This window comes from Eulemur rufifrons, chromosome 9 (assembly GCF_041146395.1).
Source record: "Eulemur rufifrons isolate Redbay chromosome 9, OSU_ERuf_1, whole genome shotgun sequence".
Lineage (NCBI taxonomy): Eukaryota > Metazoa > Chordata > Mammalia > Primates > Lemuridae > Eulemur > Eulemur rufifrons.
In genome coordinates, this window is record NC_090991.1 from 32,550,135 (window position 1) to 32,570,495 (window position 20,361).

A 20,361-nucleotide genomic window follows, 5' to 3' on the forward strand; every position below is an offset into this window, starting at 1 on the left:
GTCTCTAAAAAAAAAAAAAAAAAAAAAAAACAAACAAAAAACTAAACAAAAAAGAATTACAAGTGCTAATTAGTGATTTGGTAAGATAGTTCAGAATTACTGGTAAGTATCCAATGTCTCCTTCACCCATCCTGCATCTTAAAAATCAAATAGGAATATAGCCATCTTTTCCCCAGTATAATAGCCATTTTTTCCAGTTAATAGCACAATAACATGAATTCTAGATAATATTTTTAAGGTTTCTACATACTAACAAATGGTATTTCCAAGGAACACATTTTTGCTTTAGACCACCTAGCTAGATTAAGGAAAAATGCTGTAAATATTTTTAAAACTTAAACCCAAAGTTTACTTATTCTACCTCCTCATCAATAACAAGAAGCTGAAAATAATTCTAGGAAAACTTGATGTGACCAAACAGGTATTTCAAATACAGGAAAAAATACAATGATATAAGTCAGGTAGTCTAGTATTTTCTTTGCTAAAAAGCTGGTAAGCTGCCATCATAGTAGTCCTCCCTCATCCGCAGGGGATACATTCCAAGACTCCCAGTGGATGCCTGAAACCAAACCCAAAATATACTATGTTTTTTCCTATACATACATACCATGATAAAATTTAACTTATAAACTGGGCACAATAAGAGATTAACAGCAACTAAGAATAAAATAGAGCAATAATATACTGTAAGAAAAGTTATGTAAATGTGGTCTCTTTCTCAAACTATCTTATTGTATGTAATATTTTCGAATTGCAGTTGACTACAGGTAACTGAAACCGTAGGAAGTGAACCTGCAGTTAAAGGGGGACTACTATAACATTACTATTAAACACTGTACTAGACAATAAAATGCAAAAGGCACAACTGGGTTGACCAACTTCATATTACTGAGTAGTTTGTAAACAGAAATACTCATGCATCACCTAGTATAGTATACTTAATCCCTTAATATTTTCTCAGCACAATGTGACTGACGTTACAAGAACCTCTCTCTACTTACCCACAAGCCACATACTGTCCGTTCCTAGATGTGGCAATGCTTAATCCATATAAGCTGCCTTCATCAACAAATCTGTTAAGGCATTTCCTGGCGTTCACATCCCAAACGTAAACTTCTCCATCCCCTGAATGAAATAGCAAAAAAAAAAAAAAAAAAGGGGGGGGGGTGGTTAATTTTGCTTTAAACTTGAAAACGCAAGTACTTCAATAGTACAAGGAACTATAAATATAAATCTATAATAATCTTCCTAGTTCTAGAAAACTGGGCTAAAAATATTTCTTATAGACATTCACATATATAGAAAACTGTATCAGCTAGTCATTAATAAATATCTTTAGGTTTAGAGTGAAAAATCACAAAATGTTGGTTTAAACTGAGCTTTTAGAAAAGCTATGTTCCACTCAGATAAATTATTGGAGCAAAAATATGATACAAAACACAACACCAACACTACCCAAAAGCCTAGCTCTTCCAACACCTATCAACAGGTATTGGAGTACCTAATATGTAAGGCTGAGTGATTTAGATATTTAATACAAAACTGTTAATGATGATGATACAGAACAACATAAAGAATGAACTGATCCAGACCACGAGGAAGTTATAATTAAGAAGATAAACACACTTTATCTATTACCAAGTTATTTAAAAATAATAAATGCTACACATAAGGTTATTAATAAGCACAAATAGTTCAGAGAAGGAAGAATTATGTGTGCAAGACAATAAAAGAGGACATTATGTCTGAAGAGACCACAAGTATCTCCGTGATGGAAATGGCTAATGGCCAAAATCAGTCTTTATTCTCCTTTCTCTCTCCTACAGCACTTGATACTGACCACCACCCTCTTCCCCACACCCACTGTTCACTTCTATAATGACCCTACATCCATCTCAACTACGGCTCCTCACTCCCTACCCTACCTCTTCCTCTTCTGTGGATGTTGCTCTAAGGTTCATCCTCTATAGGTGCTCTCATCCTCCAAATGAGAATGCAGTGAATCTCACTGTTTCCACTATTCCTTGACAAAATTTTCCAGGCTAGAGTAAGATTACAAGTTAAACAGTGGTAAATTATATTTGGGAAAATTGAATAGGGTCTAATGAAAAAGGGTCTAATGAAAGGGTCTGCCTTATATGTTTGTCTGTTAATGTTATAATAAAGAAAGGTGTTTAAAGATTAGTTCAGCAATAGACTAAAATGGGAAGAGAAGAGATCAAGGGCAAGAAGATTGTCTAGAATGCAAGTGCACGAATGGTATGGAGAAGACAGAAAGCAAAAGTGGCAAGAATGACCCCACGAGGAAACAAAAAGAAAAAGCTAGTAAAGGTGAAAAGATAAAAAGTAAACTCTTTCTTCAACTCTCCTCTTCATTCTCAAAATATTCTATGTACATAGCAATGTAACATGAACAGCATGACGCCAATCACATAAACTCCTCGATACAAAATAAGAAAAGGAAGAGAAAGGGGAGCAAGAGGAGAACAATCAAAATTTAGGCAACCCAGGTGGGGCACAGTGGCTATAATCCCAGCATTGTGGGAGGCCAAGGCAGCAGGATAGCTTAAGGCCAGGAGTTTGAGACCAGCCTGGGCAACATAGTGAGACCCCATGTCTACAAAAAATTTAAAAATTAGCCAGGCATAGTGGTGCAGGCCTGTAGTCCTAGCTACTCAGGAAGCTCAGGCAGGAGGATCACTTGAGCTCAGAAGTTTGAGGCTGCAGTGAACAATGATCATGCCACTGCACTCCAGTCTGGATGACAGAGCGAAACCTGACCTCAAACAAAAAAAAAATGCAGGCAACCCTTCACTTACCGAGACTCAACTTTTGATTACTCCTTCCCTACTTTTTAGGATCTTTCTTATGATAAATTGGACCTTCATCGCAGTCATGACCACGTTTGTAAACATTTTATATCTGTATCCAATTCATATGCCAAATTTCAGTACCTGCACTGACCAACCCTCCCCACCTCTTCTTCCCCATGGTCAAGGACCATTTCATCAGGAATATTACTCTGAACCAATATTTATTTATTCCCTATTTCTCACAAAACCTAGCACAATATAGAGAATATAGATGCTGCTGCCCTTAGTTAATTAAAACATACAAACATAAACAACTTTGTGAAAATGTGAGTCTAGGATAAAAACAGGCCAGGTGTGGTGGCTCACACCTGTAATCCTAACACTTTGGGAGGGTCACTTGAGGCCAGGAATTCAAGACCAGCCTGGGCAACATAGCAAGACCCCATCTCTAACAAAATTTTTTTTTTTTTTTTTTTTTTTTTGAGACAGAGTCTCACTCTGTTGCCCAGACTAGAGTGAGTGCCGTGGCGTCAGCCTAGCTCACAGCAACCTCAAACTCCTGAGCTCAAGCGATCCTCCTGTCTCAGCCTCCCGAGTAGTTGGGACTACAGGCATGCACCACCATGCCCGGCTAATTTTTTCTATATATGTTTTTAGCTGTCCATATAATTTCTTTCTATTTTTAGTAGAGATGGGGTCTCGCTCTTGCTCAGGCTGGTCTCGAACTCCTGAGCTCAAATGATCCGCCCACCTCGGCCTCCCAGAGTGCTAGGATTACAGGCGTGAGCCACCGCGCCCGGCCAAAAAAAATTTTTTTTGAAAAAAAAAAAGAAAAACAAAAACAAAAATTAAATGAAAGTTAATGCTAAAGTTAATCCTTTTTTAAAAAAAAAAAGTTTTTAAGCTGAGTGTAGTGGCTCCCACCTATAATCCCAACTACTCAAGAGGCTGGGGTAGGAGAATCACTTGAGGCCAGGAGTTCAAGGCTACAGTGAGCTATGATTGGTGCCACTGCACTCCAACCTGGGCAACAGAGCAAGATCACATCTGTTTACAAAAAAAAAATTAAAAACTTTTTTTAAAACTTAAAAAGTTAATGCTACATTACCAAATGTTCCTGAGGTAAAATAAAAACTATGCTAAAAAGCCTTGACTTGCATAGATTGCAGAATGCTACTCACAGCAGAACCACTCTAATGCCTCCCACTACCAAACAGAGCATGATCTCTGCTGAGATTATGTAGTTGTCCCAAAGGATGGCCCCCAAGGTCCTCAGGGATAAAGAGCAAGAGTCAAAGAAGACATGAGACAGTCAGGGAAGTGAAGGTTAGAACCCTTCTGGGAGGATAAAGAGTTGATCACAACTACAGAAATGTCAGAAAAGATGGGTCAATAATGAAAATTCAGCATACTATCCAAGTGCCCCTCCAAGATGATGGGAACATGCCCAATGTGCCCAGCCACCCCCAGGACCCCCCAGGGGCCCAAGTTTGTAGTGGTCGAAGAAACTGTGAGCACCTCCATTGACAGGGAGGAGGCTCCCCCTCCCCTATGACCAATAAAAATGTGAAAACCAAAAAAAAGGGTACTGCTAAAAGGAAAGGGGTGATTCTAAAGTAACTTTCAAAAAGAAAGCAAGCCTTAAAATTAATCATCTTTTTTTTAATGTCTGCCTTATTCTTATGAGAAGTATGACTACTTATTTTAAATACCTTTTGAGATAACTGCAGATTCACATACACCATGAGAAATACAGAAGACACAGTACACTCTTTATCCAGTTCCCCCCAATGTTAACATTTTGCAAAACTACAGTACAATATTACAACCAGGATATTGATATTGATACAGTTAAAATTTTCCATCACTACAAGGACCCCTCATGCTACTCTAATACAGTCACCTTCATTTCCCCCCTGCCCCCAAGTCCTCCTTAAATCCTGACAATTGCGTATCTGTTCTCTGTTTCTATACTTATCTCTATTTCAAGATTGTTAACATGAATGTAACTGTAGTGGAAGTTTTCCCTTTGCCCACTGAAGGTTCACTGAAAATCAACTGACAAAAGACAGAATGGTAAGAGAAAATGTACAGAATTTTAACATTCTTAGTGTGGGAGAACCACAGGAGAATGATTACCCCTGAATCATCATTTACATAAACATTTCCTTCCCATTCTTTCCCCAAACATGTTGACGTTGCCTGTTAAATGTTTAGCTCTTCATTATGACTAGTTAGTAAAGGAGAAAGCAAATGGCAACAAAAATGCACTCTAAAAATGAATCTGATTTTCTAATTTAAAAAAGTAAGTTTAAAATCACAATTTTTGGTTAAATTTGAAATGTAAAAACATCCAAAGTGTCTCTCGTCATTAACTTACCCGAAGAGGCGTATATTTTCTTACTATCTGAAGAGAACGTGGATGCTGCAACCATTCCATTAATTTTCATGCTACCAATCAGTTCTTTGGTCTAAAAGAATAAATATTACTTATCAAATTGTTAGGAGGTACAGTCACACTGTGTAGAATAAAAATAATCTGTTCTCTATTTTCTAGCACCTACTCAACTTTGGTTTTCCCTACATTGAAAGGTTTTCCTCCCCCATCTGCCCACAACTTCTCCCAAAGCCCCACCTGTGTACCCCTACCTGAGATGCAGATTTAAGGACTCACTGAGTTAAGGTTCAAGACTATCCCTACACGAATGTCTTATCCGAGAAAAACAAGCAACAACTAATAATGCTTCACCTTCACTGATAGCAAATGAAGATACCCAGCGATGCCATTAATGAGCAAGAAGGACCCATCTGGGGAGACTTCGAAACTCCTCACTATCTTCTCTTTCAAACCTAAGAAAGGACACGAGATTAAATGGGGTTTAATGTGGTTTTCAATAAAGATATCTTTTACTGACAGTTGAGTTTCTTACCTTTTAAAACATGTAAGTGCCTCAAATTAAACAGAATTTGAGGCACTTGGCTCAGACCATGAATAAGTCTGACTTCATGCATCAGTGAGTTTGACCCAAACATAAGGTAACTACAAAGTGCTTAGCAAACCTCTCTGGTCTTGGTTAGCATTCAGCATTTTAATTGCAGGCCAGAGATTCAGCTCTCCAAACACTAAACATATTAACCAATTTCCCAAATGTAAGCATTAATACCTCCAATTAACTAGAAAGTTAAATTATACTTCTTTGTCAAAAAGTTCATCACCAGAAGAGAAATACATTGCCATTAGAGACAGCCAAAAATATAATAACATATATAAACTAGTTGCTAGCCACCTAAGCATCCCATGACGAACAGGAGTCTAACCTTTAACTTTGTGGGTCTAAAAAAAAAAAAATTCACAACTTATTAGTGTATTTAAAAGTTGATCAGCTTTTCAGAGCTAGGTATATAAACTAAAGTCAACTTATTTATTTACAAAGGGACATGTTTCTTTTTCCATGCCTCAAAGGTTCATATTGACTATACAGGAGACTCCTGCTGATATCAAAATGCTCAGAGAGTCAAGTTACTCATTAAGAAGTTGCCTAATTGAAAGGATACAAAAGAATGGGTACAACTGGCTACCTCGAGGAAAGGGAAGTAGGTGGCCAGGGAGATGGAGCATAAGAGACTTTTCACTCCACACCCATTTGTACATATTAGATTCTTGCACCATGTCAATATATTGCCTAGTCAAAAAATATGTATTAATACATGTATGTCAAACATTTTAAGTTGCTAAATTAAAATATTAATTAGAGAAAAAAGATTTAGAAAAATCTGGTGAAGTACCCTGGTTCCCCTAAAAGGAAAATGCTAGTTGTGGTTCCTACTTCACATTACTACAAACCAGACATCCCACTCTAGTCCTGCCTCCTGGAGGCTACACTCTAGTTTCCGTGGTTGTACTCATGTTTCCCATTATCAATTCAGACATGTATTTCCAGTTACTGGGGTTACTTCTGCTGATGACCAGTCTCCCTCTATGAAGGGTACTTTGCTATTCCTATTGTTTTAATCCCAAATTCTGGATAAACCTTATGTACTGACTGTAGTATACAGAAGAGGTCCCAAACATAAGGAAAATATCATTACATAATGAGGCAAGAATGGGCAGCTAGTTCCAGCACAGTACGAAGCTACAGCTGGAAACTCCTCCAGACCTAACCCTAATGTGGCACAGGGTCGGGCAGTGGGAATGTGAAAGTGAACTAAGTGTTCACCTTGGAGCCCACAGCTGGGCACCACTGCAGTCCTGTAGCGATACAGACAACATGGGCATCATCAGAGTAACAGTGGACAAGGTCCCAACATACTGCGCAGGACCAGTATAAACACAGACCCAACGTGGCAGCAAGAGGCAATATGCCAGAGGACTCACTGCACAGTCCCCTGCTCTCTCTGTCTGCAGGTGGCTAGAAGACCTTACTCTCCCGGCCTGCATAAGCCTGCTATTTTTTTGGCAATTCAATAGAGGGGGGTTGTCCTAAAGAAGGAAATAATAGACTTCCAACAAGTAAGGACAGGTAGCTGCTTTAGCAATTAATTAGAAAAATAAGAAAAATATTATAATTGTACTTTCACCCAAAGTTTACAACACATTATACTATTTATATGTAGCATTTTGCTTTTAGCTGCACAAAAAACAGTGACAATAAATGCTAATATCAGTACTATTGTTCTTTACAAATGCTTGACCTTCTGAAATAGGAGCCAGATAAAATTTATAATACAGCCTAGGGAAATAAATTATAATGCTTTAAAGATGTCAGATGTAAATCTTTTTATAGATTGGTGGATGAGAGTTTCAGGTCAATTGCTGAGCAACTGGTAAAAAAAGGAATGACCAGGCTGGGCGCGGTGGCTCACGCCTGTAATCCTAGCACTCTGGGAGGCCAAGGCAGGAGGATGGCTCAAGGTCAGGAGTTCGAGACCAGCCTGACCAAGAGCGAGACCCCATCTCTACTAAAAATAGAAAGAAATTAGCTGGACAACTAAAAATATATAGAAAAAAATTAGCCAGGCATGGTGGCACGTGCCTGTAGTCCCAGCTACTCAGGAGGCTGAGGCAGGAGGATTGATTAACCCCAGGAGTTTGAGGTTGCTGTGAGCTAGGCTGACGTCATCACACTCTAGCCCAGGCAACAGAGCGAGACTCCATCTCCAAAAAAAAAAAGGAATGACCAATGGCCAAATTCCACTGGATGGCAAGTGGACTGACTGCGATCAGATGGATTGCATGCTGTTCCTAACACTGACAGGGCTTACCATTTATTGAGCATTTACCCATACAGCAGGTGCTAAGTTAGGAGCTTTAAAAAAAATCATCTTTTAACATATATGACCCTCTGAGTTTACAGAAAGAGAAAAACCGAGGTTCAGACATTACCATACCATAATGCCTAAAATCAAAATGGCTACCTGACCAACCACTGATTTCCAAGTGGTCAAATTCCTTTTTTTGTTTATTGAGAAAAAGAGGCATTGAGAACTGTCCTTCTCAATAATAAACAAAAACTACTGTATGGTTGTTAATTTTTCTTGCGCCATGGACCCTTCGGCAGTCTGATGAAGCGTACAGTCCCCTTCTCAAAATGATGGTTGTTCAAAACATTCCTAACTGAAGGAAATGCTAAAGGTTAACAAAAATAAAGATGTAATGTTTTTCCCATGCAACTTCATAGACCCCTGAATTCTATCCAGAGAATTGTGAGAGTCTGTAAAACCCCACATTATGGGGCCCAGGTTATGAACCCTGACAGGTTAATGAATGCACCATGGGCATCAATCTTGTACTCTTCAGTTTTCAAACTAGCATTTATGACCACCAAGAGTTTGCACACACATAAGGCTTATATGTCCTAACTAGTCAGCACTTTTCCCCCTTAGTCTAATGTCCTTAATTAATTTCTTGAGTTATTTATAGTTCTATAATGATGAAAGACTGAAAATAGTGCTCAATAACATACCACCACAAAAAGAAATACATTTATCATAACTATTATTATTACCAACTTACACTTATTGAGGAAAGAAAAGGGAAAATACTAGGAAGGAAAGATAAATGCCATGCCTTAAAAGCAGCTGGTAACTAGATACACACTCCTGCACACCTAGCAGATTCAGGGTAAAGATCACCAACTATATCTTGGCCACCCCTTGGTAAGCTTGTTCCCAAGAGGATACAAAAGCCTAGGAAGGCATAAAATCCATTCCTCTTAATTAGTGAAATATGTAAAAATAATTACTACATATTGCTTTATATTTCAATATAAGAAGATGATTAAAGCTTTTAAACAAAGTGAGGTCCACAGACCATCGCCATCAGCTGAGAGCTTGTCAGAAATGCAAAACCAAGACCACTTAAGGCCTACGGAATCAGAATCTTCAGCTTACAAGATCCCCAAGTGATTTATGTGCATACTAACTTCCGAGACGCCCTAACTTAAAGCATGATTAGATAAACCAAGAACCCATTTGGAAAGGATCATTAAAGGCATCAGGGAACACAAGAAAGATAAGATTAGAAACACTGAAGATAAACATCATAAATGTTTCTAAAGTTGGCCTTATTCACTTTCAACCACTAGTAGAAAAATGGTTGCAGAGCTCCTGTTGTCCCTTCCAGGCACACACACGTGCAATTTAATAGGGAGACCACCAGTGAGTTGTGGCATATGCCAACACTACCTCCCAAGATTTATGAGCCAGCCAACCCCATTACTAGGGCTTTGGCTCCCAAAAGATTCATGAAGGTGGCAGTACATTTTACAGTAACATGGGTTGGGAAACACAGGGGAAGAATGGGTGAGGATGAGGATAAATTTTCACCTGCCAAAAAAGGTGTTTTTTTTTTTTTAAGTAGTTCAATCTTTAAAATACATCAGTACCCCCCCAAAACAGTGCTTTATTCCCTTTAAATATAAATCAAAATTCTATTATAACAAATACTAAAACTAGACGAGATCCAAATTTCCTGATGATCAGACAGGTGAAAACAGCTTGTCCAAAGAAGTAGACCCCAGGTCCTCTGGCTCCCTGGCTCATGCTCTTTCTGCTGCAGCAACTGCTAACTTTACAGCCAAGTATTCGCAATTCTCTCCTGGTCTAGGGATATATATTTCCATAAGTGCTCAATAAAAAAGTCAGTTCACTGGTTTCATTCAAACATACTATCTCAATAACACAATGACATTTTCCAAATACTATATTAAGAATCTTATGGGGTGAAATAAGTGGTTGTAAACACTGTTAAATGAACTCAGCTTAAGGGGTATGATGGACTCCCTGTTCAACAGAAATCTTACCTCTCACTTGATGCACAGGAATTAACTTTCCTGCTAGCATGTCATAGACATAAAGAACCTTGCTGTGGGTACTTGTGGCTAAAACCTCTTCTCCATTAGCACTAAAACAAGCCTTAAAGATTGGAAACCTTTCCAAATAGATGCTCTGGATTTTAGGATTTGTTTTTCCATCAACCTGTAAGGAAGTACAAAACATTTCTTTTGGTTGTTTCCATGGACTCTGTATGCTGGTAGTACACACTTTTCACTATCAGTCTTCATTTCAAAATGCATACCTGAAATAGTGATACAGCATTATCTAATCCGGCAACCATCACAACCTGTGCACAAGGATGAAACTGCACAGATGAGATTCGAGCAGTAGTAGGACGTTCAGCATTAGCATGTTGGCAGTTCTTCATCTATGGAAAAATAAAGCTGGAATTGTATCAATTCAAATGGGTTAACATCATTTTCTTTAGAGCATGAAGACAAGACATCACAGTTTATAATGCAGAAGAAAGTGCACTAGAATGGGAACAAAAAGATCACAGCTCTGGCACCAACCAGCAAGTCACTTTACAAGAATCCTCTTTTACCACCTTTCAAATGAAGGGATTAAATCATTAAAGTCCCTTCCATGTCTAGAAGTCTAAACTTAAGTATTCTTGGAGCACTAGTATACAGTCATTTCCCCAAAATACATCCATTTGGATTAAGAGATTTCTCACTTCTGGGGAAATTTTACTCAAAACTCTACTTTGGCATCTTTGCATTCATGGCACAAATACAACAGGCACTGCAGTTGTTCCTACAGTCCTATTGTTGGCACAGATTTACTTTCTTCTCTCAGGGTACATGGTTGCTAGTTTAATGGCTATCTCATCCATCACTTAAACTATTTTCAGTTATATCTTCTGTTTTTACAGGTTTTCCTCCTGAATTTTTAAAATTCAATTTAAAATAAAGTATTACATGTATTTTTTTTGTAACCACTGAAGTTTTTACAGTAACTACATTTTCAATGGAGGTGAATTCACCCTGCGAGGAGCTGAATGCGTTGTCCTCATAAGGTGGGGAGGAGACAGAGGTGACTACTGTCTCCTAGTAGTTTACTATGACAGGTTTCCCTGCCCCATCTAAATACACATGCCACCGTATAACTGGAAAAAAAAAAATTCTATGTCACAGAGAGATCTATTAACATGACAAATATTTAACTAAAGCACCACGCCGGGATACTTGGTTAGCACAATGAACAAGCTGGACACAGTGATGAGTTAGGAAGTAACTAGCGTAGGCTGCTTTAGAGAAGGTCCTAAGGTGCCATTAGAGCAGAAAAGTACGAATGAGCTAGGCATTAGCAATGCTTGAAGAACAGACAGGCAGAAAGGAAAAACAAGAGTAAGGTTCAGAGGTAAGAAAGGACCCAGCACATTAAAAAACAGAAAAACGAAGTAGGAAAAAAAGGGAAAGAGGTCTGAGACAAGGCCGAGGATGTAGGCAGAAACAAGATCATGAAGGGTAGTGTATACTATGATAAGTAATTCAGAAGTTTTGAAAAAGCAATGAAAAGTGACATGACCTGATGTTTTATTTTTAAAAGATCCCTCCAGCTGCTACATGAAGAATGGTTTAGGAAGAGACCAAGTGGAAGTAGAGACCAGTCACAAACTACTGCAGTATGCTGGGTAAGAGACGACAGCAGGATGCAGTAGGCTGATGCCAACAAAAATGAAGAGAAATCCAAAAGGAGAAATCAAATAGGATTTCTAGAATTACTGGGAACATAATTTATTACCCCTTGATCATTTTTGCAAAAGAAAAAACAAACTCTAACATAAATATTTACCAAGGCAAAATGACAGCAAACATATTTAATCCCACAGATGATAGGAATCCATGCATCTGTAACTGGGAAGCAGATTGAATTTCAGAGGTAAATAGCTGGATAGGCCCCAACTTCACTGACTCTCACCTTCAAGATTCCTCTTGGAAGAGAAGCTGATGTGGATATGAAATTCCCAGTCCTTTGCAACAAATCATCTTCATCCTCTTCACTTTCATCTAAGTCAAACAAACCCACAAGGCTCATCTTTAAAATCAATGAGATGGTCCTTTACCTACTCCAAACTTCTGTATTTCCAACTTCAACTCCCCTCCCGGCCTCCCAATCGCAATCACTTTTTTAAATATGCAATTGATAAAAGCAAAAACAGCAAATATGCTTAAAGGAGAGGAAAAAGATGAACACAGCTTAACATTTATAGTTAAAATCAAAGTATGACTCTGGAATGAAAAACTAACACATGTACAGATGGTTACTAAAATAAGATGAAATGAAATAAAAGTTTAAAACCAGTATTTCATTTAAAAAGAGTAACTTGTATAATTAAGGCAAAAGTGGCAATAGGGCAGACAACAGATCTAGCTCAACAACTTGCATGAAAAAGAACTAGAACTTTCAGCTGAATGAAAGATTAATGTTAAATTGTGTATCAGAACTTCAAAAAGATCTAACAGGGCTGCTTTTCCCATGGAGATGATTGGTGATTCTAGTAGAGACAGCTGAGAAGCTAAGCAGACTTTTTAAAACATTGAGCTAACAAGGCAAAAACTAGCGCTAAAAATCCCCCTCAGCATCTTGAAGGGGTACAGTAAACCACCAGGCTTTTTGCACTGGGGCCACAAAAGGCTCCACCTAGGATTAAGGGCAAAATCAAACAATTATAAGAAAATCTTCCTAGAACTGAAACCTAGCTTTGAACCCTCACAATTCCTCATTGGAATAAAAATGTTCTGGCATCGTTAGTGCCCTCTGCCAAACTACCTACCTAGAAACAAACATACAAACCATCATCCTAGATCTAATTAATCTACATTATTTTTCATATACAATCTCCAGCACTTAATAAAATGTAACCAGGCAAATACTGACGAGATATAATAACTTGACTAAAAACCAAAAGGAAAAATAAGACAATCCTCAAAAGGAACTAGACGATGGAGTTATCAGACACAAACTTTAAAAATGCTATATTTGGGGCCGGCAGGGTGGCTCATGCCTGTAATCCTAGCACTCTGGGAGGCCGAGGCGGGCAGATCGCTGGAGCTCAGGAGTTCGAGACCAGCCTTAGCAAGAGCGAGACCCCCGTCTCTACAAAAAAAAAAAAATGCTATATTTGTTTTGGCCAGGCACGGTGGCTCACGCCTGTAATCCTAGCACTCTGGGAGGCCGAGGCAGGTGGATCACTTGAGCTCAGGAGTTCGAGACCAGCCTGAGCAAGAGCGAGACCCCGTCTCTACTAAAAATAGAAAGAAATTATATGGACAACTAAAAATATATATAGAAAAAAATTAGCCGGGCATGGTGGCACATGCCTATAGTCCCAGCTACTCAGGAGGCTGAGGCAGAAGGATCGCTTAAGCCCAGGAGTTTGAGGTTGCTGTGAGCTAGGATGACACCACGGCACTCTAGCCCAGGCAACAGAGTGAGACTCTGTCTCAAAAAAAAAACAAAACAAAACCATGTTTGGTATGTTCAAGAATAATGAAAGATTCAAAATTGAGCCAGAGAATTAGAATATTAAAAAAAGAACCAAATGGGAACTCTAGAACTGAAAAATACAGTAATTAAAATTAAGCCCCCAAAAGATGTTTCGACAGCATTTCAAAATTAGCTGTAGACTTGGGCATGGCGGCTCATGCCTGTTATCCTAGCACTCTGTGAGGTCAAGCTCGGAGGATCACCTGAGATCAGAAGTTCCAAGACCAGCGTGAGCAAGAGCAAGACCCTGTCTCTACAAAAAGTAGAAAAATTAGCCGGACATGGTGGTGTACACCTGTAGTCCCAGTTACTCGGGAGGCTGAGGCAGGAGGAGCGCTTGAGCCCAAGAGTTTGAAGTTGCAGTGAACTATGATGACGCCACTGCACCACAGCCAGGGCAACAAAGCAAGACTGTCTCAAAAAAAAAAAAAAAAAAAAAAAGAAACAATATTTGAAAAAAAAAATAGGTGAGAATTTCCAAAACTTACAAAAGACATCAAAAACCAGTTCAAAAGCACTATGAGGTCTAGGCAGAATACTAAGCAAGCTAAAATGACTGGGAAGGGGAGGATAGACATAAATAAAACAGCAACAACAAAATAATCCACATTAATGAATCACTGTTGAATTTCAGAGGTGTGTGATGTTAGTATTGTGGTTATGTTTAAAAGGGAGTACTTTCTTTAAAAAAAAAAAAATCACTGAAGTATTTACAGATAAAAATAACACATTGGAGAAAACTGTAAAGCTGAGTTCTAGTCGCCATTCTGCCAATAGTAAGTATACCTTGACAAGTCAGTTTATTTCTTTGAACCTCCCTCATCTGTAAAATGAAGGTACTAAACTAGGACATCCCAGACAATGGCAGACTGGATAACTGTGGACTTAATTCATTATTTTTTTCTCCTGGAGACAAAGCCAAAGTACACTTACTTCCTAGCATCCTCTACAGTTAATATGAGTTCCGGCCAATAAAATGCAGGCAACAGTATCATGTACCACTTCCAGCAACGGCCAACAGAAATCTCCTTTGAGTGAGCCTCTCCCGCCTCCCCATAAGCCAACTGGATGTTAACATCTTGGGCAACTTTGGAAGATCTGACCTGAAGATGGCTGAACTTCTATAAACTAGCATCTCTGAAGCAGAGCATCACCTTCTCACCACCCCAATTTTATGTACATGGAAAAAAACAACTTCAATTGGATTAGTAAGCCACTACAATCTAGGAGGTTTTGTTTCAACAGCTAGCATAACCATATCTACAATTACATGGATCTAAATTGTTGCATTTCTCTCTAAAATGGATAAGAAAATTACATTTCATCCAGGAGGGCAAACTGGTGACCTAGGGTCTAGAAATATGTCATAGAAAAAATGGTCAAAAGAATAAGGCATGTTTAACATGTTAAAAAACAAATGTGGAAAGAGATTTCCCAAATAACAGAAAGAATGTTAAGATAATCTGTATATACTCAAAAGGCAGGACTACAGAGTTGTCAGGAGGTCAATTTCAAAATAGCAAAAAGTTTCTAACAATCAGTTCCTAAAGAAAAGGTGAGAAGGGGAAGACACAGTCTAGTAAAGAATACAACACTATTTGATATAATAAGCAGGATAACAAAGTGGAAAAGATTCTTCCAATAGACAGAAGTTGGGCTTCATCACTGAGATTCCTTCAATTTCTAAAAGCATCTGGTCAGAAACCAGAAGGTCAATTTCTACTTAATAACAGAGTGAATTTTCTGACAGAATTATATAAAACACTGGCTCCTTGTATGGGCTTCCCGGACTTAAATACCATGAAGACTGTCAGGGGTGGGGAGAAAGGAGGGAGAGGTGATAGTGGTGGCAATCAAACAGATCATTAGACATCTGGGATGCCAAGGAAGGCGGAGTATACATTATGTGAGAGGATACACTCCAACCACCCTAAGGATTTCAAAGGTTAATTCTAAGTCTAAAATTCATAACTCCAAGCACACAGATCGGATCTTGGCTAAGCCACTCATATTTACAATATCTAAACTCAAAAGATCTAAAAATATAAAAGAGTTATGGTAAGAGCCCAACTTAAAACCTCAAATTGAAAAACAGATTTTTATAATGTGACCAATCATCTGGGCTTTATCTGACATGTGCTCCTTATAAAGAACTCCAATTTCCAAATGGACAGCTGGATTAGCTGCCAGTGTCTTCAGAAAGAGCTCTCAGTCAAAAATAATACTCATTTTTCCTTAATCCTATGCCATAATGCAACATAGTTCTATTGAGAAAAAAACATAAAATTCATCTACCCTTTATTTTCATTACAGTGGAGAATGCTATAAAGTAAGCTGTATACTGTTAAAAAAAAGAGCTGCCTACAGAGAAATGGTAGACTTTAAAACCAGACATAAAAAAAAAAAAAGGCAGGCATAATAGTGCACCTGTAGTCCTACCTACTCAGGAGGTTAAGGCAGAAGGAGCCCTTTGGCCCAACAGTTTGAGACCAGACTGGGCAACATAATGACAACCCATTTCAAAAAAAAGACATATTTGAAACACCAGGTTTTAACAAGCCTCATAAAAATGCTCAAATAATAACAAAACAGGAATAGGGACTTACTGACTAACTTAAACAGAGATATCAATACTCAATATCAATACTCACCATCTGAAGATGTTTTCTGCTTATTTGTATCTGCCCAGGCAGGTACTCCCCCCATGGCATGCTGAAATCTAAGCAAAAATATAAAAAAATTATGTTGTAACCACTACATGTTCATAAAACTTGATACATTTAAAGAGTATAAATAGATATTCCTTCAGAGTATGTAAAGAATCTCTTCCAAAGAAATTATCTTTAAGAATAGAAGTTATTATCCTTACACAGAATAGTTCCAATCTCCCTGCATTGGAAACTTTCATGAACTTTTGTCCACCTAAACTAGTCCTGGATACCAGACACTGAATATACATTTGTTAATTATTTATGTCTAGTTACATGGTTGTCTTATTTGCTCATATCAACACATTCCAGATGTCAGGACTAAGCAGAGAAGTCTCTTTAAGGTTATAAGCAATGCCACAGTACATAGAGCACATGACAGAACAAGACTAAAACAAAATGACCAGACTAGTAAGAATATACAAAGTTTCATCATATATCATTTGAATAATATGGGAGCATTTCACTCTGGAAAAAGTTAAGCTTTTAGAGAAGCATGATAGTTGTGTTCTAAAGGATTGGAAGAGGGCAAAGAGTTGTTCTCATTTTTTAATGCAGAAGTACAGACTAGCTCACCAAACTAAGCCCACTGGCCATAAACAACAAGAAAACTGGATAAAATATATGAAACAACTGTTTTCAGAAACTGGACAACAGGCAGCATACACTGAGAGAGGTGAAATAACACAGATGAGCCCTGTCGCCACCAGGAATCTTCCCTTGAGAGCATTTATAAGACCCTGGCACAGAGCGGAGAAAAAGATCAGACTTGAAAGAGACCGATGTACAGCTGGCAGCTGAGGAGCAGTGTACTGCAGAGAAGGGAGAAAAAGAGCTCCAGAAATCCGCATTGGAGTTCGATGACCATTCTGCTGAATACAAAGCTGCACACTCAAGGATGACACTCCATGAAGTCAGGCAAAGAACTACTAGGGAGCTGTAAGCTGCACAATACCAAAGCTCAGACACTTGAGTTCCAAGTCCAGTCAGAGGGAAGGTCCTTACTGAACACTCATGGCATTCCGTACAGATCCAGAAAGGTCATACCTTAGCAGTGGGGCTAAACCAGCCTGGAGTAAATGCTACTTTAGACCTGCGCTAACAAAATTTTTTAAAAAGCCTTGAGAGGATCAAATTGATGTGCAAGACATTTAACTGGCTGCCAACCCAAAAAGCAAAAAGCAAAATCCACTCAACATTCACACTGCCCAGAATCCAATCAAAATTACTAGACATACAAAGAAGCAGAAAAACATGAACTATAACCAGCAGAAAAATCTCTCAATGGAAACAGACAGAAATGACAGGTATGACAGAATTAGAGCACAAGACTTTAAAATAGCTAACAAATACATTGAAGTATTTAAAGGAAATATAATAAACATAACAATAATAAACATAATAAAAAAGCAAATAGGAATAAGCAAAAACAAAGGTTTTGAGCTGAAAAGATTTTCTAAAGCTGAAAAAAATATGTCTGAAATAATAAATTCAGTAAATGGGTACAACAGATTCAACAGACTATAAAATGGGCCAGGCACAATGGCTCACACCTGTAATCCCAACACTCTAGGAGTCTGAGGCAGGAGGATCCCTTGAGCCCAGAAGTTGGAGGCTACAGTGAGCTATGATCGCACCACTACACTCCAACCTGGGCAACAGAGTGAGACCCTACCTCTAAAAAAATAAATAAATAAAGATAAAAGACTGTACATTATATTATTTCATTTATATGACATTCTATAAAACGCAAATCTTTAAGAACAGAAAACAGATCAGTGGTTGTCAGGGGCTAGAAGTAGAAGAGAGAGGGTTGACTACGAAAGGGTATACTACTTTAGAGGGTGATGGCAATGTTCTAATTTCACTGTGCATAAATTATACCTCAATAGGCTCGGCAAGGTGGCTCACGCCTGTAATCCTAGCACTCTGGGAGGCCGAGGCGGGAGGATCACTCGAGGTCAGGAATTCGAGATCAGCCTGAGCAAGAGCGAGACCCCGTTTCTTAAAAAATTTAAAAATTAGCCAGGCATGGTAGTGCATGCCTATAGTCCCAGCTACTTGGGAGGCTGAGGCAGGAAGGTTGTTTGAGGCCAGGAATTCGACGTTACAGAGAGCTATGATCCTCAAAACAGTAACCACATCTGGTGTCCTCTTCTGAAATATCACTTTTCACTAAAAGAAACCAGGATTCCTGGAAAAACAGACTGATCTGGGGCAGGAAAAGGCCAAAGTGAGCTTGGGACATCTCTGTGAGGCCAGAAAGCTAGGAAATAAGAACATAAGAGCTAGCTTGGAAGGGGCTCCTATGGGCCAAATCTGGATAATCTGAGCAAAGAGTTACTATTATAACAAACTGAATAAAACCCATGAATCCAAAAGAATATTAGTGAAATCCAGAGGGTGGAGGGGGAAACTGTTTTGAAAGGAATGTCCACCAATACATGCAGAATGAGAAATAAAACAATATGCAGAGGCCGGGCGTGGTGGCTCACGCCTGTAATCCTAGCACTCTGGGAGGCCGAGGCGGGTGGATCGCTCAAGGTCAGGAGTTCGAGTCCAGCCTGAGCAAGAGCGAGACCCCGTCTCTACTAAAAATAGAAAGAAATTATATGGACAACTAAAATATATATATAGAAAAAATTAGCCGGGTATGGTGGCGCATGCCTGTAGTCCCAGCTACTCGGGAGGCTGAGGCAGTAGGATTGCTTGAGCCCAGGAGTTTGAGGTTGCTGTGAGCTGGGCTGACGCCATGGCACTCATTCTAGCCAGGGCAACAAAGCGACACTCTGTCTCAAAAAAAAAAAATAAAATAAAATAAAATAAAACAAAACAAAACAATATGCAAATAAACTATACCATGACTTGCAAAACAGATAGAACAAAATATGGCATGCAACATAACCTATGTAAACTCAAATTGTATAAAGCCAGTTCATGCAGACCATACATTCCAAGACCACATCAGCAGTAACTGCACAGACTTCTATTCCAAAGACAATGGTTCCAACAACTTACCTAATTTAAAAATTCTGACCAATCCCTACCCAAGACCATAAATACTAATTTCCCCCCTGAATCTACTCCTATGATTAACCCCAGCCCCAAAACTCATAAACACACTTCTCTAATTCCTCCATAGAAACTGAGACTCTCTCAAATTGGTGTTCTATTAAGACGGTGCTTTCTCTTGTTCAGTAAATTTAATAAAAGCAACCTTTCACAATCAACAGGCTTCCATGATCATCTATGTATGGGGAGTTCAGCAACAATGACAGAATCAGAAAACACACCATTCTGCAACCCTTAATGTAATGCTAAATCTACTGTAAACCTGAAATGCTCCAAAATCCAAAACTTTCTGAGCACCAATATGATTCTCAAAGGAAATGCTCACTGGAGCATTTCGGATTTTCAGATTTGGGACGCTACACCAATAAGTATAATGTAAACATTCCAAATTCCAAACTCCAAAGACTTCTGGTCCCAAGCATTTCGGTTAAGGCAGCAGTCCCTCAACCTTTTTGGCACCAGAGACCAGTTTCATGGAAGACAATTTTTCCACAGACTTGGGGGTGGGGGGTGAAGGGAATGGTTTGGGGATGATTCAAGCACATTACATTTATTGTGCACTTTATTTCTATTATTATTACATTATCACTTGCCACTCACTGATAAGGTTTTGATATGAGTCTACAAGCAATTGATTTATTATGATCTCTGTACAGTCAAACCTCTTTGCTAATGATAATCTGTATTTGCAGCCATTCCCAAGCACTACTCTCTTCACCTCAGCTCCATCCCAGACCATCCAGCATTAGATTCTCATAAGGAGCAAGCAACCCAGCTCCCTCACATGCACAGTTTACAGTGGAATTCATGCTCCTCTAAGAATCTAGTGCTGCTGCTGCTATGATGGGAGGCGGAGCTTATGCAGTGATGCAAGTGATGGGGAACAGCTGTAAATACAAATGAAGCTTCACTCACCGATAACCTGTTGTATAGCCCAGTTC

General features: G+C 38.8%; 1 protein-coding gene across 1 annotated transcript in view; it reads right to left on the reverse strand.

The window, feature by feature from the left end:
• UTP18 (UTP18 small subunit processome component) overlaps positions 1-20,361 on the reverse strand; it is a 37,571-nt gene that overhangs the window by 12,572 nt on the left and 4,638 nt on the right. Inside the window, exons 4-10 of the mRNA XM_069482377.1 lie at positions 16,292-16,359; positions 12,072-12,160; positions 10,390-10,515; positions 10,115-10,289; positions 5,563-5,663; positions 5,194-5,284; positions 1,002-1,125 (exon numbers count right to left, since the gene is read on the reverse strand). Of these exons, the coding sequence (XP_069338478.1) occupies positions 1,002-1,125; positions 5,194-5,284; positions 5,563-5,663; positions 10,115-10,289; positions 10,390-10,515; positions 12,072-12,160; positions 16,292-16,359 (774 nt within the window). The remainder of the gene's footprint in view (positions 1-1,001; positions 1,126-5,193; positions 5,285-5,562; positions 5,664-10,114; positions 10,290-10,389; positions 10,516-12,071; positions 12,161-16,291; positions 16,360-20,361) is intronic.